We start from the raw sequence: 24006 nt of genomic DNA on the forward strand, positions 1-24006 counted from the left end.
TGAATCAAACAACATTACCCTATGCAAATTTATGATTACACAAATGGTATGCCTTGACTCCATGTACAAACAGAGAAACAACATGTATCCCATTTGTTTATAATAAAAAAAAGAGTATATTTTATGGTATTTGAATTTTAATAAAACTTGGGTTTTTTTTTTTTTTTTTTAAGTCCCTTTCCAGTGTGGACCTTGGAACAGCTAAGATGGTCATTATTTTTTAAAATGACCTTATTAAAAGCTAAGTGCCACCATTAAGAAAAAAGAAATACAATGAAACCCTGATACTAAACAGCATATTTCCACCCATTTTCTGCTTCAGAGTCTATAATAGTCATCTTCACATAACTACAACAAAATACCTGAGGTTGAGCTTTAAAGAAGAAAAAAGGTTTGTTTATCTCAAAGTTTTAGAGGTTCAAAGTTCAAAGTCATGTTTAAGAGGATCATTGGTTTGGCCTCTGACAAGGGTGGCAGAGGGTGGCACATCATGATGCAGGCACATATGTGTGGAGAAGCTTATAGCATCAAACAGGAAGTCAGAGAAAGAGGTCGGATCAGATAATCCCTTCCAAGGGCACTCCTCAAATGACTCAAAAATCTCCCTCTGGACTCTAACGCCCAAAGATTCCACAGCACTTCCCAGTATCTCCCCAGGGACCAAGCCTTTCACAGATGGGCCTTTCGGGGGACATTCAACAATTAAACCACAGCAGAGATCAAGTAACCCACTTCGGCTGGGTTCAGGTGATGGCCTCAGCCCCTGTGCTAATAGAGAGGGAGGAATATACAGAGGGAGGCGTCAGAGGATCTGGTAATGATTTTACACATATAGAGATACACAGAAAGATATTTTTTATTTATTAAAGAGTTAAAATATTCATGCTTCAAAATCCAAACAGAATAAAAAAAGAAACACAGAGGAGTCTCCCTCCCACACCTGCCCCCAGGCATCTAGCTTCTCCTCACCTCAGACAACTAATATTCCAGTGTCTCCTGTATGTTTTGATGAATGTTTTATGTACACAAAGCAAATACATGAAAAAGTGTGCACAATAATGACTATAATATGTCACCATTTGAAATGATTTGGTTTTGACTTCAAAATACAGGTAAAGACAGTGTCAGAGAAACTTGCCTCTCATAGTAGACATGGTTCCCAGTTTTGCCTATGAGGGATGGCCTGTGACCCAGAAGGCGGACAGAAATAGCAGAAACTGAGATGTGACCACAAAGCATTGCTATGCATGTGCTGGATCCGTCAGGCCATCTGTAGACAGACTGGGGAAGTTTCCCTTTTAGGGACCCTTAATTGCTCTGCTGACTAGAGCATTACTTAATTTCATCAATTCCATCATTTAGGCAGCCCTCTAATGGATGCTCAGGTATTCTCAGATTGATGGAACATCTACATTGGAAGAAGAGTTGGATTCAATGGGCAATGGCCTTTTAAGACTTTTAAGACCCTAAAGCTCTATAATTCTATATAATTGGAAACATAGTAATATTTATTCTAAACATAAACCCACCAAAAATATCAAATATTTCATTTTTAATGAGCAATAGATTGTAAGGAACTACCGTGATATCAATGACTCAACTCTGTAAAGCAATCGATAGGCAATTTTATGCATTCACTATAGATGGTTCAATTACAGTAGAAGGAATATTCTTGATTGTAGACTAGGAGACCCAGTCCTGTTCTCATCATGAAAACAAATTTAAACTGAATTTTAATGCAAAACAATAAAAAAAAAAAACTTTAGGCCACGTAGACCTCAAGTTTCTCTGTTTATAAGATGAGAATATTCATCTAGAGTTGGTGTCTGAGGTCCTCTCTCTGTCTGACTCCATAATTCCTGCTCCTGCACCTCCTTTCACAGCTCTTAACAAGGAGAATTCAGTCCATTGCTCATGGCCTTCTGTACAATCTAGCTTTAATGCCATATGTACTCTATTTAGTGCCAAGTATATTATGTGCAGTGTTATAGTAACCCCTAGTTATATCAAAGATTTTAATTAGCCTGGCATCTCTCTCTCTGGCCCAGGCATGACAAACTGTGTTCCCACCCAAATTCCCCATCTTACATTGAACTTCTCCATGGACTCCAGTTGGCTGGCTGGGGCCCAAGTTGTCAGATACATAAATACATTCTCAGCTTTCTGCCACTGTTCTCTCAGAAGTGCCACTCACTCCAGTGACCTAGATCCTGCCCACCATCCAAGATCTGGCTCAAGTCTCAACCCTCCAGGAGTCAGGAGACCACCCTAGACAAGTACAGTCTGTGTCAACCCCAGACCAGGCACTTCACTTACACTTGTGGTTGACCATGATTAAACCCTTCTCCTCATCTGGGAGCTCTCAGAGGACAATGCCCAGGGTCTCCATGACACTTGAAGAGCATCAGTGGTCATGTGGGAGTGGGAAGTTGTTATCCACCCTGCAGTCTACCCTGAGCACTGGTCTCAGCTTTCTGAAGGTAGTGCAATCTGAGTCTTAGTCTTGTGAAAATGCAAAGAAAACTTCTACAAACTTAGTAAAGAGCAGCTGACAACACCAAGTTATATCCAGAGAGTTTTTCCAAGGTCAAGGTCAGGAGGAACCCTAAAGCTAGATGGGTAAGAACTTCCTAAGAGTGATGAGTCGATGTTTCTCAGTGCTTTCAGGAGAGCATGCCTTCTCCTCATTTGGAAATCTGTTTAAAATGTGTAAAAGGCTCTACTTCCTGGACACATGAGAGAAGGTCTGTCTAGAGGTGGGCAGCCTTCCCAAAATTCCATTCTGCTTAGTGATCCTGAATCTTCAGCCACTGCTCCTAACCACCCTGAGGTTCAGGCCCAGTATAACTTGTGCCTTTCTTTCTTAAGTCACAAAGTTTTCACAGAAGCACGCAAGCCTTGGAGATCATAGACTCTTGGAGGCTGTCCCATGACCTTCACTCACAGACCCTGACTCAATCATGCATTCTAAATTTAGATATAAATATAGGCAGCAGCACCCAAGAGTCAAAAGAAAGGCATATTGGAAGGAGACCTGTGTCACAAGGACCATGAGACGTTTCAGCCTTCACTCCTTAGCTGTGTTCCGCCTCACCTGGCACAAGAGGTGAGGGAGGAAGAGAGAAGCAAGACACAAAGGTATCAGCTACACATGGTGCTGATCCTCAAGATGACCTCTCTGGTTGACAAGGCATATGTAAAAAGGTGACAAATTAAAACTGTCACAAGAGAAAAATAAAAGTTCAGAGTAACAAGGTGTATATGAAGAGCCTTCATGATTTTATATATAAATTGACTAACAAGAGGGTCAGGGTCAGAAGCCATGAAGTCAAACTGGGCTGGTTCCAAGGCAAGACTCTTCACAGAAGCTGGGTTCAACTGGAGCTGGTCATGGGAGGGTGGAAGGATGAGATCCACATAGTGAAGGAGTGACAATTCATATGTATAGGACCTTGTTCCACACTTAACCTTCCTGACCTCTCACTTCTCTCCCCAGTAAGAACTGCTTAACATTCTGACCTTATCTCTTAGATAGCAGAATGATGGAATAGGACTGTTTCTTTTTGCTTTCATGGGAGGATAATTCACATGCAATGTCTACATTTGACTGAAATTGACCCACTTACCATCTTTCACCTAAATGCACCGTTTTTTTCCTTGACATTTCTCGTGTGTGTCTAGGTATGTGTGTGCACACAGGCACACGTGCCCTCTCGATGGCATGTTCAGACCACATTGGGCATGGTTCTGTCTACAAAATCTTGAAATTTTCCTTCCAGCCTCTGGGCATCATTTGCAATGATAATGCAGAAAAGAGATAGGCTAATTAATCATTGTCAATACTGGTCCCTATTTGCCAGCTGAATATTTTGAAGAGCATGGCTGGGAATAATTTGTATCAGATTGTATTTCCTTGCTTTATGTCACTGAAGCGTTTATTTAGCACCATGGTCACTGTACATAAATATCTTAGAAGCAATGGGGTATAACTAAATGGCAGATTCATTCATTATATTCAGCAAATTATGTACTGAGTACCTACTTCAATATGTGAACTACACTGAACTCAGAATATTGGGCTGCTGGGGATCTTTAATAGCTTCCATGGTTCCCTGAACTTGGCCAGGACCCTTCATGTCACCTGCAGATAGGCAGAATGGATAGTTTTTCTTCTAGAGTGTGTAACTGGGACATTTAGCATGATCTAATTCCTTGAAATTCCACCAGTCAGGCGGTTTTCTAATGGGCACGCAGAGCCCTGCGATTACTCAGATTGACGGTTCACCCAACAGGACTTTGCATTCATAAGCTGATAAGTCACAGTGTCATAGCGACTAGCTGAGATTCATCTGCATGACAACAGAATGGCAGTCCTCATCTGATAGCTTTGGTACAGACTCCATTTACTCAAAAAGGGCAGTGATTTCAAATTTGAGGAATCTTCAGAACCAAAGGGATGCTCAGTCACAGCTACGCACCACCTCACTCTTGCCCTGTTCTCTCCTGCTCCTTTTATGGGTTTTGGCTTCCTACCTGTGTTCTCTTAGCCTCTGTTTATGTGTGGGTTGTGGTTAGCAAGCTCAAAGAGTACCAACAAACACAGTCCCAGGGAACATACTCGGAAGGCATGGTGAGTGTGCACTGAATACCTCTTATTTCCCGGGCATCTTGCTAGCTGTTTTATGCTTACATAATTGTGTTACTTGATTTGCACTGAAATTTCTAGGAGGTAGGTATCATTAGTCCGGTAAACACACAGAGGCCTTCAGGGGACATCACTTGCCCAGAGTAGGAAACCTCACAAGAAACACAGCTAGGATTCCAAATCAGCTCTTCCTGAGTCTAACAGCCACACTGACTTCCTTTACAACCCTTGACCTCTTGGGACTGGATTTTCTCTGTTAAACAAGTATCTTATACACAAAGATTTCCTGATTCCTAATGCTTTCCTAAGTCTCTCTGAAGACTGACCACTGTCCTTTGAAACTCAGAATTGTTCAGGAAAGAAAACTGAGAAAAGTTCTGCTTCAGGGAAAAGGATGAAGGATGACATCTGGGGTTATAAACAATAGTAGATTTTCAAAAAGCCTTTCACAAAAGATATATTTTGTAACTCAAGAAAAATCTGCGTATTCATCCTCACAGCATTTCTGTGGATGTACACAAGTCATCTCAGCAATTGGCCATTTGCTCTGTGGTCCTGTATGCTGGACCCTGGTGAAGGACGAGTCCAGAGGCTGAGGTCCAGCCCATGGGACATTTTCCAAAGGCCACCAGGAAAAGAAAGGGAAGCTGAATGCAGCACTTTGGAGTCTTATGTTTTCTCCTTCAGAGATGGTGACAGTTCATGCCCAGGTCTTCAAACATCTCACAGTTTTCCCGTACTTTGAAATTATCAGATTCATTTGTAATTACTAAATTGTAAAAATTATGATTTCTACTGATGCTGACCATTTATCATCCAACAGAGAAAGCCTGAACTTGTGCTTATAAATTAATGTTAGCCATCTCTCATTGGTTTCTCTATTCCTAAATATTCTTGACCATTCTCCTTGAAGTGAATATGCATATGCAAGGGACCAGGACCATTTCCTCAAACACTGACAGGGCTAGTCCTGTGGAAAGTGAACCCACATAAAATAAGGTGCATAAAATGCTCAGGAAAAAAAAAATGGTGTTTCCAGGCAATTACCTCTCCAGGCCTTTGAAGTTGCATGAAACCAGCCATGCAGGTTTGGCCAGCCTTGGGTTGAGACCACTGTAATATCCACCTTTAACAATATTAACATACACAGATGCAAAGCAGCTGATCACTACAGAGAGTTCAGGGGTACACAGGGAATTTGTGACTACAGACAACAATACTGAATGAGAGGAGGTGTGGAGGCCCAGGTGCAGGAAACAAGACAAACATCTCAGTGTGTCTCCTCTGAGGGAATAGGTGTCTTTGTACATGATCACAATTTCAGAATTGACCTTTCTGGAACCATCTGTCATGTCCATGCCATCAGAAGATTTAGACAATTTTACAAGTAGTTTCTTGCACACATCTGGATATATCTTACAAGTAAACAAAGCTGACACATCGTAGTAATAAATATTGACTTCCCTAGTGGTGCTTCCAGGATGCTATCCCTATTAGTCCTACTCCTTTGCTCCTGGGTCACCACCTATACTCACTCCTTCCTTAGTGCCCCTCCAGCAATTATAGTCCCCAAAGTTCAGTGTTCTTTATATCCTACCTTGATTGAGCACCCACAGTTTCCTGTCTATGCATCTTGGATTCCCAACCAGATTGGAATGCCTTTAGTGCAGACATAACCAGGCTCAGACATTCATCCATCCTGTCAATAAACCTTTATGATTGATCTCAGGTCTGTGAAATCAAGGCTGCTGAAATGTCTATACAACACACAAGTTCCTGCAGCCAGATAGAGGAAGACAGGGCTGGCAAAATTTCTCTGAGTCCCATGACCCAGCATCTAGGAAAGAAAAATGATTTCTGAGAAGGTTCTGGGCTGTTGGTAGGGAATGTGCTCTGTCTACTTCTTCCTTCTGGGGTTCTTCATTGGCCTCTCACTATAGGAGGAAAGTGGGAGATGCAGAACTGTCTCCTCTCCTCAGTTTACCAAGAAGTTTCCCAAGAAGACCCTTCCCAGGGGTGGGCCTTGGGAACTATCTTTCCTGGAGCCATTTCCACTGGGTTTCTGGAGGACCAGGGCACCTGGACTCATGCGGAACCTGAGTCCGTGTCCATCCCTTGGGGCCAGTTCCCGTCACTCACCAGACCTCCCTGATTCCTTTCTTTCTCCTCCCTCCCCTCGCCGCAGGTCCTGATCCTGCATGCAGACCCAAAGTCCACCCAAATGAAAAAGGACTAAGAAAACATCTCAATCAAGAGTTCAGAACTGGTTTGCCAAAGGGCTCCAGAGTCAGAGCAGGAGGAAAGTGAGTTTTGTCCCTGTGATCCGCCATCTCCCAAAGGCACCCAGCTCAGGCTGGCTCCTTAGGCAATAAGCCCACTGCCCCACCGCCCACCCTCCCAGACCCCAGCAGGCCAGGCCAGCAGGGAGGCTTTTGCTGGGTCTGAGGTGAGCCCCCTCCCGGGCCCCCTCCTCAAGGCTCAGAGACAAGCCTGGGTGGAAAAGCAAACAGGCCAGGGATGCGCCCTTTGGACCTTTTGCAATCCTTAATCTAGGGCCTCCCATAAATAGGGCGCTTGCGCGCGGGCGTGCATTCCCACCCTCCCCGCCTGCCCGCGGAACCAGTGTGGGTCTCAGCGCAGCCTCTGAGGAGCCCCCGCAGCCAGCAGCGGCGCCCGGCCTGGCCAGGCCGCAGCCTGGAGCCAAGGAGCCTCTCCACCCGCTCGTCCGCCATGGGCCCAGCGAGGTCCGCGCTGCTGCCGCTGCTGCTGCTGCTCCTGGGCGCCGGCGCTTGGGCCGGTGAGTGGATGGGGTGCAGGTGGGGTGCGGGGCGGGTCTGCAACCTCCCACCAACACGAACCCGAGGCAGTGGAAGCCGGTGGGGTGGCAGGGGTCGTGGTGGGGCAGTTTGGGCTTGGGTCGGAGGGAGGGAGACACAGGGCTCACAGGCTCGCTGGGACCGGGGACAGGAGGAAGGAGGGCTCCTTCGGACTCCCGATGGAGGGCCTGGGGCCTGAGCTCTCTGGAACCTGCTTCCTACCTGAAAATAAACTGTGCGGTGGTCGGCCCCGGCAGACCCTCACAACCACAGGAGGACACGGGAAAGCCCAGTTTCTTTCTTCTTTTCTTACAGAAGACGAGGTGTTGGAAAATGCCACCCCGAGCTGTCCAAGTAAGGCTTTTCTCCACTGGGCATGGACGGGGCGCCCCACAGCCGGCCAACCGCCCTCTGGACTTCTGGTTACTAAGGCCACCTCCCTCTACATAGTACTATGATGCTCAGCTTTGCGTTGCTGCTCTGATCCTAGGAAACAAGTGCTTTGCACCTCTGCCCACCCCCAAGGGTCTCAGCCCTCACTTACTAGTCCTTTTGTCCCAAAAGTTTGACCTGGGGGTCCAGCAGGGAAGGGACAGCCACTCTGTCAGCCTTATGAACGCTTTAAAGAGACTGCACTGTCCTGTTTATCAGTGACTAATCATTGATTCAGAGTGTGTGGGGATGAAGAAATACTAACCTTTGTGCAAAAATCCACCTCCCCACCCCTTGGTATTTACCTGACCCCTAGAGGTCAGAGGAGCTGGCCTTGTGCAGTACCAGGTGTTCTCTGGAGAGCGCCTGGGCTGACCTCCAGTGGTGCCGCACTGCCATCTGGTGGACATCTGGCAGCACTACATTGGGCTCTGTAGTTTTGTCTCAAAGTTGTTCATAAAATTCCCTCATAGTGCAATCCTCCAGAAATGTCTTCTTAAAGTCAACCAGATACTCCTAATGCTTAATGAACTTTGCCTCGGGTATTTTATATAATTAAAAAGAGTCACAGGCTGGGCGTGGTGGCGCATGCCTGTAATCCCAGTGTCTAGGGAGACTGAGGCAAGAGGATCACAAGTTCAAAGTCAGCCACAGCAACTTAGTGAGGTTCTAAATAAAATATAGAAGAGGGTTGGAGATGTGGCTCAGTGTTTAAGTACCCTGGGTTCAATGCCCAGTAACACCAACAACAACACACACACACACATACACAAAAAGTCACAGAATCATGGTATTTTCAAGCCAAGAAAAGCACTATCCGTTTGCTTAGTGCTGTCAAATCTTACTTCTCCAAAGTTCTTTTCTATAATTTTTGGAGCTCCATTATTTAATACTTGGCACTCTCCTCCCTGTACCTCAGATGATATGTTCAAGGAATCCCAACTAATTTAAATATGAGAGTCAGCAAAAACATAATGGAGGAGTTAAATCTCTTTTTAAAATTAAGTATTGTACAAAGAAAATTAAAAATAATTTGAGCTCAATTACTTTTTTTTATTATCTAAACCACCGCCCCTCTCTGCCCAGAACTGACTGACCCTGGGAGAGTTATTTCTGATAAACCGACTTGTTTCTAATTTTAGAAGAGGCAACTCAATTCAAGCACCTCCGGAAGTACATGTATAACTATGAGGCAGAGAGTTCCAGTGGTGTCTCTGGGACTGCTGATTCAAGAAGCATCACAAAGATCAACTGTAAGGTATGGAGGATGGGGGCGGGAGGAACCTGGAGCCCAGGCTTGCTCCTCAGGTGTTCTGAACTGCACCTTCCAGGAGGTCCCCACACATGCCAGAACTGTGGTGACCTCGAATTGCTAGAACTGTCCCTCACATTGCTGAGAAGTTGTCCACCACAGAAAAATTTTGCCTGGAAAAAAAATTCTTCCATTAATTTCCAAGTTTTCACTTGAGTACATGGTCTAGATTACCAACAGCGTAGGACTATAGCTTTCAAGACAAGAGAAGCCCAGCGAGTGAGCTAAGAGAGACCGGCATCTCAGGAAAGGTGGGGGAAGGTGGTGTTTACAATCAAAGTCAAACAAAACCTGTTGCTAAAGAGAAATGGGGAAAAAAATTTAAAATGTGTACATGCAGTTCATTCTAAAATGAAACTTTGCTTATTCTTGAGACTGGCTATACTCCTGTTCCTCGCCATATAAAACAGCTCTGAGGGCTATTGTTAAGGTTTGTATGGGGAAGAGAGGGCAGGTTGAGAAGCTTCCCTGTTCTGCACCGGCCTCCATAGTTCTTGTCTGTGCTGTCAGATAAGGTAAGCATTACTCACATGTGGCTTTGTAAATTTAATAAAATTAACAATTCACATCTTAGTCTCTTTAGCCACTAGAGAGCTATTTCCACTGCAGCTACGTGTAAGACCCTCAGTAGGCCCTAGAGGATACAGTTTGGGGGTGACATGAAGGAAACATTTTCTGTGGAAACCAGTGATCTCCATCTTCCTGCTTCCTATTTTTCTTATTAAATTCATGCTTAGTCTTTCTTCCAAACAAGTACACCAAGTGCTTTATAACTAAAGTGAGTAATTTAAAAACCAGTGAAAAATATCCTCCTTCCCATACATAGATGCAAACTTAAGAAACTTGTTACCCTGGAAAAGACCAAAAGTAGGACAAAGCCTAAACTGATGCATGGAGACCATGAGGCTCGTTGGGAACCCAGTTGGTGTTGGGGCGCAGACCAACATGGTCCCCAGCAGCACTTCCCTTGGTGTCCTAATTAGACATGAAGCCCTAGGCTGGGGGAACTCTCTCTCACTTGATAGAGAACCTCAGTATACTGCTACCCTCCATTCTCAGGTCGAGCTAGAAGTTCCCCAACTCTGCAGCTTCATCCTGAAGACCAACCAGTGTAGCCTGAAGGAGGTATATGGCTTCAACCCTGAGGGCAAGGCTTTGCTGAAAAAGACCAAGAACTCTGAGGAGTTTGCAGCCGCCATGTCCAAGTAAGGGTAGATGCGTGCATTTTGATTTCTGAGCTCTGTGCATCCCTGGCTGTGTTGCATGGATGCCTGCTCCCGTATGTGTGCCCAGTGAGGCATGAACAGGTGTGTTCATGTTAGGCCTGCCTGTGAGTATAAGCGTTTTATAATCAGTGTTCACAATGGATCAGGAAACTAGAATTTTCACAACTGTCAAAAAGAGGAAAGCATTACTTACCCTCCCCTGGTCAGGTTCCCTGGATTATCATTTAGAGATGTTTCTAAAAGATCTCATGCTTTTAAACTCTTTGAGGCAATTTATTTAAATAAGATGGTGCCAAAGGGCCTTCAGTGCCAACACACAGTGGCACAGTGAGGGACAAGGTTTCAGTGCAGGGCAAATGGGGGACAAGGCTTCAGTGGCCCCCTACCCAGGGCTGGCATGCAGCCACTGCACACTAGAAGGCCAGTACTTTGTTTACAACTGGCATCTCTTCTGACAGACCAGCACCTGTACCAGTCATTAAATATTTTCAGCATCACCTCTGCCTTGTCCCTAATTACAGCATAAAGAGCCCTAAGTGAATGTCAATACAGGCAGTCAGCGGGTGGCATGGAGAAATAAGAGGCTTGTGTGGAGGCTTCTTTCTTCCATCCAAACACCTTACTTTACCTGAGACTCAGATGTACATGGAGGGAGGGGTTTGGTGGCAGGAGGGTACGGCAGTTATTTTGTGGTCCTTACTCTTCTCTAAACAAAAGAGACTCTTACTCTTGACCAGGAGTGCTTTACAGGCCTTGGTCACCATGTCTGGAATTTTCTGAAAGGTGCAGAGTGATGGACTTAGTTAGAACAGGTGCAACCAGGCCCTCAGACACCCAAATCATCTCCATGAGTAGGTCCTAAAACCATAATCCACATGAATTGAGATCATATAAAAGACAAGTGTATAAAAAGAAGCTCAAATTCACTAGAAGTCAGGAAATGCAAATGAATGTTACAAGAAGCTGTGGGTTACCTCACGCCCGTAAGACGGCACAACTTTAAAACAGCAATGGCACCTGTTGCTGGCGGGCCAGGGAGGAAAAGTTACTCCCATGCAAGGCTCGCGGGAATGACAGCCACAGGGCGATAGCTATTCCAGTTGAAAATACTTACACCCTTGGACACAGTAATTCCAATCTCTGGGACTCTAGCCCATGAAAATAAAAGCAGTAATGCATGAAGATGAAGATAAACACATAAGGATATTTATTTCAGTATTGTTTGTGTGGCAGAAAAAGGGGGGGAGTCCAGTAAATGCCACCAAATGGGGCAATGTGTTGAATAAACTATATATAACAACAGAATGGAATGTTTATACAGTTTTTGAAAAAAGAATCTCTTAGAGCTATAGCAAACGACTCAGGGTTTTCATAGAGTATAATTATATGAGAAAAACAAGATGAAGGAAAGTATGCATAATACCAATCCATTTGCATAAAACAAATAATGACCAAATCTTTATGTGTCTGTGTTTGTACCCACCATCTATGTAGTATTGTGTGAACAGGAGCTTTATGATTGAAATACCCACTAGCGTGTCCATACTGGGAGCGAGACTGGTGGGTGGGAAACGGAATAGATGAGCCCAGCCAAAAAAGGAAAGAAGAAGAATGGCAGAACTTCATCTGTTTGTATACTTTTTTGAAAATATGTATTTGTGTGTGCTTATATTTATAAAGAACTGATGTTAAGAACCGAGAAGGAGCCTGCCAAGCAGCAGCTTCCTTCCAGCAGGCTCGCAGTGGAGGAAGGGCCTTGCTGCGATCACACACTCTCTCTCTGGGACAGGTACGAGCTCAGGCTGGCCATTCCTGAAGGGAGGCAAGTCTTCCTTTACCCAGAGAAGGACGAACCCAAACACATCCTGAACATCAAGAGGGGCATCATTTCCGCACTCCTGGTTCCCCCAGAGACAGAAGAAGCCAAACAAGAGGTGTTCATGGTGAGAATTTAGACAGCTGCTGCTGAAGCCTCTAAACTCCGCTTCCAGGTCAAAGACCTGTCACCTGCATATGAAGTGGACCGTTGTCTTGGCTACACAGGAGACCCTATATTGATGTGAAGTACTGGAGCCTGTGGTTCCTCCTGTCCCACGGGGTCACTGCTGGACATCCCGAGCAGGTCAAACGTGTTGGGTCTAATTTTAAAGCACTTACTGGGACTCCTGACCTCTCTACCTGCTTTCCTTTGGTATTTCCCCCTCTAGTTCCCACACGTTACATACAACATGGCAAAGCCTGTGTGCACTGTATATTCCAAAAGATTGGAATATGTTGCCAGCCTCTTTTTAAGAATTTCAGATTTCAGCGTAGAAAGAGCCCAATTTTCTTCAGTCCTGTGAACGTTTTTGAGCCCTGAGGCTGCTGAGTTCTCAGCTCACTGTACTTGGAGAACACAGAGGTGCATCCTGCACTGGCCTTTTCTCCAGGTGCCCTTAACCTGCTCTTCTCTCCCAGCCCTGGCTGGTCAGGCATCAGCAGTGCTGGGAGGAAAGAAAGTCCTTCCCAAATCTCTGTTCCTTCTGCCTTTGCTCCCAGGCTTCTTTCCCAGCCCTTCCCGAATACCTAAAGACTTTTCCCACATTGAGTGCTCCTGTGTCTTCTGCTCCCACAGGACAGTGTGTATGGAAACTGCTCCACTCAGGTTACCGTCACGACAAGGAAGGGCAATGTGGCCACAGAGATATCCACTGAGAGGGACCTGCAGCAGTGTGACGGCTTCCAGCCCATCAGCACTGGGGTCAGCCCTCTCGCCCTCACCCTAGGCCTGGTGAGTCCCATGCCAGCCTGCATCTGCCCTGAGCAGCATCCTCCTGACAGACCCTGGGGAATGTTCCAGCTCATAGAGACCTCTGAGAAGATCCCGCCAGGCTGGTTCTTTGTGTAGACTCTGCAGGATGCCCAGGACCAGGCAAGGGAAGGACTGCAAAGGCTGGGCAGCTTTTTATTAATCATGCCAGGACTAGAATCGGGCTCCTGACTCTCAGCCCAGAGCTCTGTCCTTCCATGGTCCTCCTGTCGTAACACCTAATCCTCCACCATCACTTGATAGGGATGATGGTTCATCCCTGAGAAGGCAGAACCCCTTGCCGTTGCTTTCTGTGTGAGAGCTGCTTGCCCCAACACCTGGCCTCCAAGGAGGTCCTAAAACCTGTGTTCTCTCCTCTCCCTCATTCCAGCCTCCTGTCCTTCACCCCAGTTGTAACTCTGGCCAAGTTAAGGCCCTCTGGCCTCCTGTCTGGGCCACCCACTCAGTACTGACCTCTTCTGCTGCGGTTGGGTCACATAGCACATAATACCTGAGTTTGCCTAAGCCCCTGTCATATCCTCCAGGACGTGACTCACAGGTCATCTCAGTAAACATAAAAGATGAGCAATCACTGCCCTGCCTGGCCATGTTCCTGGTCATTGTCCTTGGGACTGAACACAGCGACTCTGATGACTGTGGGGCCCAGAGTCAGAGGAGGCTGATGCACTGGATTAGGGTCTTTTCTGAGCAGCTGCTCTATGTTTAGTCCCAAGGAGGGAGAGTAGCAGATGAACCATGGACCTTTTCCTTGAGATGCTTCCAGGCTAATGCAGCAGCAAGTTTCACACGCATACCCGTAAAGCACAGTGCACAGGATACCTGATAAAGTGATGAACTGAGCAGTGCAGACAAGCAGTTCTCAGCCTGAGTGGTTAGGATGCACCATTATGCACGTAGCTCATCAGGCAAAGTCATGGAGGGTGTGGAGCGCAAACCCGAAAAAGACAAAGGATGTGCAAATGAGAGAGAGCCAAGGACAGACTTCTAGGCAAGGAACATCTGGCGGGTAGTAGAATGTGGCATTATGTCAGGCAGATGGGTATGTGGGACACAGGCATGTGTGTGTGCAGCATGAGAGCTCCGCTAGGCTGGGATAGGAGGTCTGCAGCCTGGAGTATGCAGACCTGAGGTGTCCCTCAGCCAGATGTCAGGAATCCAGTTGTCTTCTTGTCTGAGCTTATCTAGTGGTGCAGGGCTCCCATTCTCCCACCTAGAAGGAAATGACTGTGACAGAAGACAGAGGTCCAAACCCCAGGGACTGTCCAAAATGCTCATCTCCAAACTCATGCACAGGTCCGCCGCCAGTCAACTCTGCTCAGCAGTAAGCAGTCCTGCCAGTACACCCTGGACTCCAAGAGGAAGCATGTGTCAGAAGCCATCTGCAAGGAGCAGCACCTGCTCCTGCCTTTCTCCTACAAGTAGGTCACCTGCTGCTCCCGTGACTCATCACCAGGGGGTTTATGTGAGCTGAACTCTCCCGTGCCCTGTTCCAGGCTAGGCTGTGCCCAGGTGGGAGCTGTGGAGAGGTACAGAGCAGCGCCCATGACTGTCCTCCTTTTTAAGCCAACAGGCAATCTTACAGAAAGTTCTTAGACATGTGAGGCAATTTGAGACCAACCAAAGATATCTCAGACTTTAAGGACCATAGATCCAGAAAATCAGGGAATCATTGCAGGATGCCCTGGTTAGGAATAGTTTCATGGAAGATTTGGGATATTTGATGGGAGACTTGTGCATCCAATCCATTTTGAAAGCTGACAATTAACTAATGTTTATTGGGTAATTACTGTGTTCTTGGCACTGTGCAGTGAGAGATACAAGGAATTTTGAGGCTCAGTGTTAGTCCCAGCCCTCTGGGAATTCTGGACTGATGTAAGATATAAGGTATATTTATCCTTTTTTAAAAATGTTTTTTAGTTGTCAATAGACATTTATTTTATTTATTTATTTATATGTGGTGCTGAGACTCGAACCCAGTGCCGCATTCATGCTAGGCAAGTGTTCACCACTGAGCCACAACCCCAGCCCACATTTGTCCTTCTGAGAGAAGGATAATGAGTGTGGCCAGGAGGACATGAGTGCTGCTCATTAGAGGGTCAAAGATACCTAGATTTAACCATGCTCTGAAAGGTGGGCAGGAGAGGGGCAGTAGCAGAGATAGGAACTTTGGACATGAAAAGACTAGTTTGTTCTGGGTTGGTGGCCCTCCATGAGGCAGGTGCTTCCTCTGTTACCAGGAATAAGTACGGGATGACGACACACATTACACAGACTCTGAAACTCGAAGACACACCTAAGATCAACAGCCGCTTCTTTAATGCAGGTAAGATTTTTGTCCTCATTGGTGCAAGGAAAGCTGCCCAGCAGTTGCCCATCACAGCTTCATTCCTGACTGGGTCCTATTAAATATCTCCTGCCTAAAAAGTGAAGCAGACTCTGGTGTCTGGCTCCTGAGTAGGCAGACTCAGTTCAGAGCATCAAGGGGCAGTGGGATGAAGAGAAGTTGCCAAAGCTGCTTAGGTTTTTATTGGAAACTAGTGACACCTTCGGTGGAGTTGACAGCCTCATAGATTCCATGACTAGACTTGTGTCTGGCCTGGACCAGATGGAGAAAGCAGGAAAAGATTTTTAGGGCCAAGACAGAGGAAGTCCAAGGAATTGAACTTCAGAGACTTCTAGTGTAACTCTAGCCCAGCATTCTACCCTGCGTAAATCTGTCAAAACTTACTTGTGCCTCACCTCATTTACTCTTTTTGTTCATAGCACCTATGATGTTAGGTGGTAACAGCAGGTGCATTTACACTCATTCTGCAGAGGGGAAATGGGACAGGAGGGAGGCTTAGTGATGTAGTCAAGGTCCCAGAACCCCAGAGATGGTATAAAATGAGCAAAGCCAGGACTCTGCCCATCATTTCACAACTAGGTGCCCATCTTCACTCCTCTCCCTACACAAGTCAGAGCAGAAGGAAGAGAAGGCTGCAGAAGGGTCTCCCCTCACCACGAACTGCTGGAAGGTTCAAGTAGAAGGGCCGATGGTGAAACCAATAGTCTAGCCTCAGCTGTCACCTGCTCAGTTGCAGTATCTTCTCATCTTTCCAACAGAAAGTAATTTGATACCAGAGTCAGATAAACCTGGATTAAATTCCAGCTCTGCCTGTTAGTTCCAGAGAGTTCTTGGGTAAGAACTCACAAAGTAAATTTCTCACCTCTGGATCTTAGTTCCTTTTTCTTAAGTTGGGAGTAATACCCACCCTCAGGGATGCTGCAGTGAATCAGCTAACAACACCCAACACAGAGCCACATGCCTACTAGGCATGAGAAGACAGTTGTTTTCTTCTCTTTTCTACCTGCTGGTACCTCCCTAGTTTCCAATTTCTATTATTTGAAGACATGGTTAAGATGTAGAAATAACCAAGAATTCCTTTGGCACTTTCCAGGTGCTGAGAAGGTGGGTCTGGCCTTCGAGAGCACCAAATCCACATTGCCACCAAAGCAGGCCGAGGCTGTCCTAAAGACCCTCCAAGAACTGAAAAAGCTATCCATCTCTGAGCAGAATGCCCAGAGAGCAAATCTCTTCAACAAACTGGTTACTGAGTTGAGAGGCCTCAATGAAGAGGCAGTCAAATCCCTCTTGCCACAGCTGATCGAGGTGTCCAGGTAGGTCTTTAATGGTTGCAACTCAATCTCTCAGACAACCTGTGCAAGCCAGCAGAACTTTTGAACTTTGATCAGAGGACCTCAGAAACCACTTAAATATCAATCTAGTTAATCAGTTAGTCAATCAGTTAATGTCTGGTAGGTAGAGAAATGTCAGCTAAGGTGCTTAGAGTTTCAAGGCAAGACACACATGCACAGGGCATCCAAGGCAGGCATGTATTTGTGTGTTAAAACCAGAGGGAGGTAGTTCCTCATTTGATGGGTACCTTCTCATTCCTACATCTATTGTGGGTTCACTGAAGAATGTTGAGGTAGTAAGTCTGTGCCCTCTGGAACTTACAGGTTAGAGGAGAGAGAGCTCAAGCAAACAAAATAATGTGATTTCTCTACACTTCAAGGGGCAAGCTCCAAGTGCTCTGAAGGTCACAGAAGGTGCTGAGGCCAGAATGGATCAGGCCAGTGTTGGTCAAGCATGTTCTGTGTCCTGAGCATAGGGCAGTGATAACAGTCCTCTTTCAGCTCAAGGCCCAGGGGGTCCTTCTTCAAATGTCTTTCAAGATGTTTCTCCAGTGGAAATACTCTTAGAGAAGGATCATGGTTCTTAGGCTCAGAGTTGGATTTTGAATTTAGAACTTAATAAGAGACATAGGGCGCTCCTGGAAGAGGTCACACCACGGGCCGAGGAGAGTTCCCCATCTTGATGGTGCTCTGTGTAAGTCCCTCTACACGTCTCTCCTCAGCCCCATCACTTTGCAAGCCTTGGTTCAGTGTGGACAGCCCCAGTGTTATACTCACATCCTCCAGTGGCTGAAGAGTGAGAAAGCTCACCCACTTCTGATAGATGTTGTAACCTACCTGGTGGCCTTGATCCCAGAGCCCTCAACACAGAGGCTGCGAGAGATCTTCAACATGGCCAGGGAGCAGCAAAGCCGGGCCACCCTGTATGCACTGAGCCATGTAGTCAACAGGTGAGTATCTGCACTGAATTTCTCCACCTGGGGGCAGAGGAAAGCCCTGCCTCTCTGTACTGACTTGGCAACACTCCCTCCACCTTCAAACCCTCGTGCCCACTCTTTTCTCCTGGTCATTTTGAGAGTAACAGCTTGAAATAAGAAATCAGCAAACACAAGTTTAGATTTTATGAAAGCCTACCTTTGCTTTCTGAGTTAGGAAGGTGTTAATACTCTTCTCTTATTCCATAGCTACCATAAGATGACCCAGGCAGTGACCCAGGACCTTCAGGACGTTGCCAATTACCTGTTGGAACAGATTCGCAATGAGTGTACTGGGGATGAAGATCACACCTACTTGATCCTGAGGGTACTTTCGGTCTTTTGTATAAGATGCATCATTTCAGAAATGCTCTTCTTGGACACCCCTTCTTTCTCCTTCTGCTCTGTGATGAGCTCTTATTTCTTTTCTTCAATGCAGGTCATCGGAAATATGGGAAGAACCATGGAGCAGGTAATGCCAAGACTCAAATCTTCAGTCCTGAAGTGTATCAAAAGTGCAAAGCCATCACTGCTGATTCAGAAAGCTGCTATCCAGGCCCTGAGGAAGATGGAACTCAGAGAGGAGGTAAAGTACACAGAGGATGTCTGAAAGTGAAAGTGTATGCTCATCCACAAAGTCTGGGAAAGTCTGAGGGGGAATGAGATTCTAAATTTCATTCTTGTGCTGACTTTCTTCTGTTTTCCATTGCAAACTTCAGTGAGCCTGTTGACTGCCTAGCAAGTACATGGCATGAGAGACACAAGCAACCTTGCTGCTTCTACTCCTCTATCACAAAGAACATGAAATTTTTGCTGCATGATGTCCTGCTACCAGATTGACCACCACTCTCATTTGGGGGAAACATACCTAATTTCTCCAGTGTTACCAAACTAAGAGTGAACTTGGTCCTCCTACCTTAGGTAGCAGAAATGCCAGAGCTTTAGAAACTACCTTATTTATCAGCTCCAAACTCTCACTGTTCCTTCCTACCTTTATTCTCACATTGAAATAATTTATGTTTAAACAACTTTATCTTCACTTAGTGGCAGATCTCAAGACAAATAATAATTTGGTCACCATCTATGCATTCTAATGCAATTGAATTGAGCACATATTTGATAGTGGTCTTCTGAGAATCTCACCTTGAGCTGGTTGCTTTGGGGAACACTGGTGAGAAGATTCGGCATTATTTGAAGAATTATTAGAGAGAAATTAAACTTGTGTGTAAGAACGAGCTAGCAGACCATGCCAGTGTTGGCCAGCCATGTTCTGTGTCCTGATAACAGTCTCCTCTTTTGGCTGCAGGTCAGGGGGATCCTTCTCCAGTCTTTTGTGGATGGTACTGCTCCAGTGGATAAGCGACTGGCTGCCTACCTCATGCTGATGAGGGGGCCTTCCCAGTCAGATATTAGCAAAATTACCCGACTTCTCCTACGGGAGCAGAATGATCAAGTGAAGAACTTTGTGGCTTCCCACATTGCCAACATCTTGAACTCAGAAGAACTGGATATCCAAGAGTAAGTGCCCTCTGCCCCGCAATCTGCTACTGAGGGCCCTGGGCTGTTCCAAATCTCCATTCTGGTCCAGGCCCCGCCTGCCCTTTATGGAGTGTGCTGTCTTCTGGAACAAAGACTCGTGTGAGTGTGCAACAGACCCTGAGCCAAAGTCTTGGGGCAAATGAAACCCATATATTTTAGTATGATTGGAAATCCATATTTACTCAGGATGCAAGAGACAATGAATAAGTCACATGGTATGTTGGCTTAAAGTATATCCCTTCTTTTTATCTAGACTAAAAAATTTAGTGAAAGAAGCCCTGAAAGAATCTCAACTTCCAACTGTCATGGACTTCAGAAAATTTTCCCAGAACTATCAGCTTTCCAAATCTGTTTCTCTTCCATCACTTGACCCAGTCTCAGCCAAAATCGAAGGGAATCTTATCTTTGATCCAAGTCATTACCTTCCTAAAGAAAGCATGTTGAAAACAACCCTCGCCGTCTTTGGATTTGCTCCAACCGACCTCATCGAGGTATGTGTGAGGCTGAAGAAGAGTCTCAAGTTCTCTTGCCTGGTCTGTACACCAGAAATACAAAGTCAGGGGAGCTGTGAGCCAGCCTGGGCAGGAGCAGGAATCACCAGGTGTTGGTACCTTTGTTTCGAGGCCTTTCCCTTTCCTTCCTTCCTTGCCTTCCTCTCTGTCCACTAGGGGTCATCTGAAACATAATTCCTCATATTAATGGAAATGTAGATGTTTCTAAAAAGCCCTTCAACTCAAAATCCATCCAAATACTTGAGCTAGTCAATCACTTCTGGTTCAAGCCCCAAATCCACTCCCAACTCTGAATCCTCAGCTTCCTTATCCTCTCTCATCCCTGTCTTTTCTAGAAAAAGGCAAATGAGTTGCACCCTTCAAGTGTCCACTGAAATTTAAATAGACATCCTCTGTGAAATGCTAAGCCTAGCTCCTTTCCTGCAGTGCTCATCAAATACATTTTTAATTAAATAGACAAAAGGGGGAATGGGAGACTGATGTATATATAGTCAATACATCCAGTGGCGTATTCTTGCTTGATTTTCTTTCTCAGATTGGCTTGGAAGGAAAAGGCTTTGAGCCAACGCTGGAAGCTCTTTTTGGGAAGAAAGGATTTTTCCCAGACAGTGTCAACAAGGCTTTATATTGGGTCAATGGTCAAGTCCCTGATCATGTCTCCAAGGTCTTGGTGGACCACTTTGACTATACCAAAGACGATAAACATGAGCAGGTATGTATCTGATAAGTATTCTCTCAAGGAAAGCTTCGGGTCTCAGTAAAAAACCATTCTTTTCTAAGCATAGGAGTCTTCAAGGTCCTATCTAACTGAAATAACAACTGTGGCTCGGTATTACCCAGTCCTACAGGGCTAAGGGCCAGTATCCTCAGCTGTTAAGGGCCTCCTGGAAATGCATTATGTCCAGGACCAGACTCACTAGGAGCACTCTAGCAAAATGATTAAGAGTATGAAGTGTGGGACCTGGGTTTGATTCTAACCTCAGTCTTTAAGCTACATATCCCAGGCAGCTTAAATGTTATATAACATTATATATAACATTACCCTGAGGATGCAGGAACAGATATATATATATATATATTTATATATATAAATAATATATATATATATTATTTATATATATAAATATATATATCTATATATATATTTATATATATAAATATATATAAATAAATAATATATATATATTTATATATATAAATATATATATTTATATATATAAATATGTTATAAATATATATAATATAAGTATATAAATATAAATATATTATAAATATTATAAATATTTATATATATACATATATTATATATAAAACTATACTTATATACTTATATAAATATAAATATATTATAAATATTATAAATATTTATATATATACATATATTATATATAAAACTATACTTATATACTTATAATATATTATATATATTTATAACATATATATAATATATTATATATATTTATATATATAAATATATATATATATATATATCTGTTCCTGCATCCTCAGGGTACTAATAATAATCCACACCTCACAAGGTTATTTAAAGACTACATTAAATAAGGTACATAAAATGCTAAGCACAGTGCCTAACACAAGTCTCAGATGCTCAATAAGAAGTTTCTATTATAAGTTTTAAATTGATATTTTCCTTTCATTATTATTAGCTGCTTTCTTTGACTGTCACTCATGTCAGTGCACCAGTTAATGGCACCAAAAATCCATATTGAGGTTGGAAATGAGTCCCTAGTGAAGGAGTAGAAACAAGGTTGTATAATCTGCAGCTTCTTATTCTTTAACATTTTGCTATCTAAAGTATGATCTGATGATTGGCACTACATGATAGCTTGTTATAAATGCAGGACCTTAAGCCCACCAAGGACCTACTGAATCAGAATCTGCATTTTAATAAGACCCCAGGGAACTTGTGTGTACATTCACGGTTGCGAACAGGGCAATAATTTGCTCCCAGGTGCTCCCTGGAAGTCTCATCTCCATCTTCTGATTTGCCAACTTCCGCTTGAAGCCGATGGCCTTTGATCTGTTTTGGGTCTAGCTATTTCCTTTCTTTCACAATATCTGTGCATCACTCTAGGAAATTCTTCCTGTCTCTAAGAAGAACAGGCCTACAATCAGGTGTTTTTCAAGCTCTTGTCTCACTTATAGGGAAACTACACTTTCTCAGAAAACCCTGCTACTCCTCCTTAGTGAAGCAGAGAGGGCTAAGTAGCGGGGGAGGACAGAAGTGTTTTAATCCTGAGGAGCTCTGTGGATCTCAGAATCCTGGAGAACAGGGATTCTCTTTTCTATTCCTGCATTTTGTTTTTTCAAGTTAATAACAGCTTTGAAAGCACTACCATCCCTGAAAAGACCTCAGGCATTTTTGATCTTTGTTTAGAGGAATTATCTTTCAGTAAAAGGCAGGAGCCTGATTCCAGTATCTGCCCTAAAGCCCCACCTCCAGCTTTTGTATTTAGGCCAGTCATGGCAGCAGGAGGAAGACCCCACCTTAGGAAACCAAAGGTATCAGATAAAGCTGACATGTCACTAAACATTGTGTTACTAAAATCCCAGGACATGGTAAATGGAATTATGCCCATTGTTGAAAAGCTGATCAATGATTTGAGATCCAAAGAAATCCCAGAAGCCAGAGCCTACCTCCGCATCTTGGGAGAAGAACTTGGCTTTGTCAGGCTCCAAGACCTCCAGCTCCTGGGAAGGCTGCTGCTGAGCGGTGCTCACACGCTGCAGGGAATCCATCATATGGTAAGTGACCAGGCCCCTGAGAGGGCCCATAGATTAGCAGGTGCTCTTCCTAGATCTCCCAGACTCCCTTAAGATCCTGGCCACACAAAGCAAAGAAAGTGCATGTATTTCCCTCAAAGATACAAGTTCACTCTGAATCTCAATGAAGAAGATCTTTAGATCACCAGGAATCGGTGCCTTCAGAAATGAAACTATTCATAGTGTTAGCTGTACTTTTAAGAGCATGAGTATGATCTTCCAGAAAACAATGGTAAGTTGTTCCTCTCTACCTGCAATGAAGACTACTTTTAACGTTAAAAGGACACAATGATTAGAAAAAAAGTGTTGGGAAAACTATAACCCACTATCCAAATATTGGTCACAATTTTTATTATAATTAATATACTAATAAAATAGAAAATATACCCCCATGATTAAATAAATACTCGTGTTGATTTTAAGAAAACAGACTCAAGTTATTTTATGGAAATTCTACAAAAGACAAAAACCCATGTATATTAATAGGTACATCATTTCAGAAGCTTTTTCATTTCGAAAATTAATTTTACCAAAATATAATACACTTCAAGTAAATTCTCACTTACATTCAGATTTTAAAAATTAGGATTAAGCTATGCCATAGATTTTACTTAGAGCTCTGAGGCCCTGCACTATTCCTAAGTACTTTCAGAACCACCAGTTGAAAAGTGACATGATATTCAATTCAGAGCAACTGCATATATTCCAAATCATTGACATAAGAATTCATTAACCTTTATTAAATTAGTAAGCTAAATATGCTAGTTCCTTCTTTTCTAGATAAAGAAAAATTATTTCCGGTGTTTGGGAGGTTGCACTTAACAAAACTCAAGGCAGAAGGATGGCTTGCTTTAATTTGCTCTCCCCTGTTCAATTTGCAGATTGGACAGGCCATAAGGGCAGGCTCAAAGAGTGACTTGTTTCTTCACTACATCTTCGTGGACAATGCCTTTGTGCTTCCCACTGGAGTGGGGTCACAGTTGCAAGTGTCCTTGTCTGGAGTCATCACCCCTGGGGTCAAGACTGGAGTGAAACTGGAACTAGCCAATGTAAGACCCTGTTTGCATTGATGGCAAACAAGTGGGTATTGTTCTTTTCCTCTTGTGGGGGGAGGAATTTTTAAATATTTCACATTTTTAAAATGTGTTTCCAGTTCACCACAATGTATATCATCATAGTTATCACCTCATTAATTTCTATGAAAGCCTTAGGATTCCCCCAGCATGAACCACCTCTCCATCTCCAGTTGGGGTGTGGCAATAAGATGAAGACTTAGTTGTTC

The 24006-nt window shown here is 44.2% G+C and overlaps 1 protein-coding gene across 1 annotated transcript in view; it reads left to right on the forward strand.

The window, feature by feature from the left end:
- Positions 1–7240: 7240 nt before the first annotated feature.
- Positions 7241–24006, forward strand: part of APOB (apolipoprotein B) — a 38473-nt gene continuing 21707 nt past the window's right edge. Inside the window, exons 1-17 of the mRNA XM_079110553.1 lie at positions 7241–7442; positions 7777–7815; positions 9036–9151; positions 10265–10410; positions 12221–12374; positions 13046–13201; positions 14534–14658; positions 15478–15563; positions 16678–16897; positions 17638–17865; positions 18100–18217; positions 18329–18475; positions 19196–19407; positions 19682–19919; positions 20476–20652; positions 22515–22706; positions 23606–23773. Of these exons, the coding sequence (XP_078966679.1) occupies positions 7376–7442; positions 7777–7815; positions 9036–9151; positions 10265–10410; positions 12221–12374; positions 13046–13201; positions 14534–14658; positions 15478–15563; positions 16678–16897; positions 17638–17865; positions 18100–18217; positions 18329–18475; positions 19196–19407; positions 19682–19919; positions 20476–20652; positions 22515–22706; positions 23606–23773 (2589 nt within the window). The 5' untranslated portion in view covers positions 7241–7375. The remainder of the gene's footprint in view (positions 7443–7776; positions 7816–9035; positions 9152–10264; positions 10411–12220; positions 12375–13045; positions 13202–14533; positions 14659–15477; positions 15564–16677; positions 16898–17637; positions 17866–18099; positions 18218–18328; positions 18476–19195; positions 19408–19681; positions 19920–20475; positions 20653–22514; positions 22707–23605; positions 23774–24006) is intronic.

Source organism: Sciurus vulgaris, assembly GCF_902686455.1.
Source record: "Sciurus vulgaris genome assembly, chromosome: 14".
Lineage (NCBI taxonomy): Eukaryota > Metazoa > Chordata > Mammalia > Rodentia > Sciuridae > Sciurus > Sciurus vulgaris.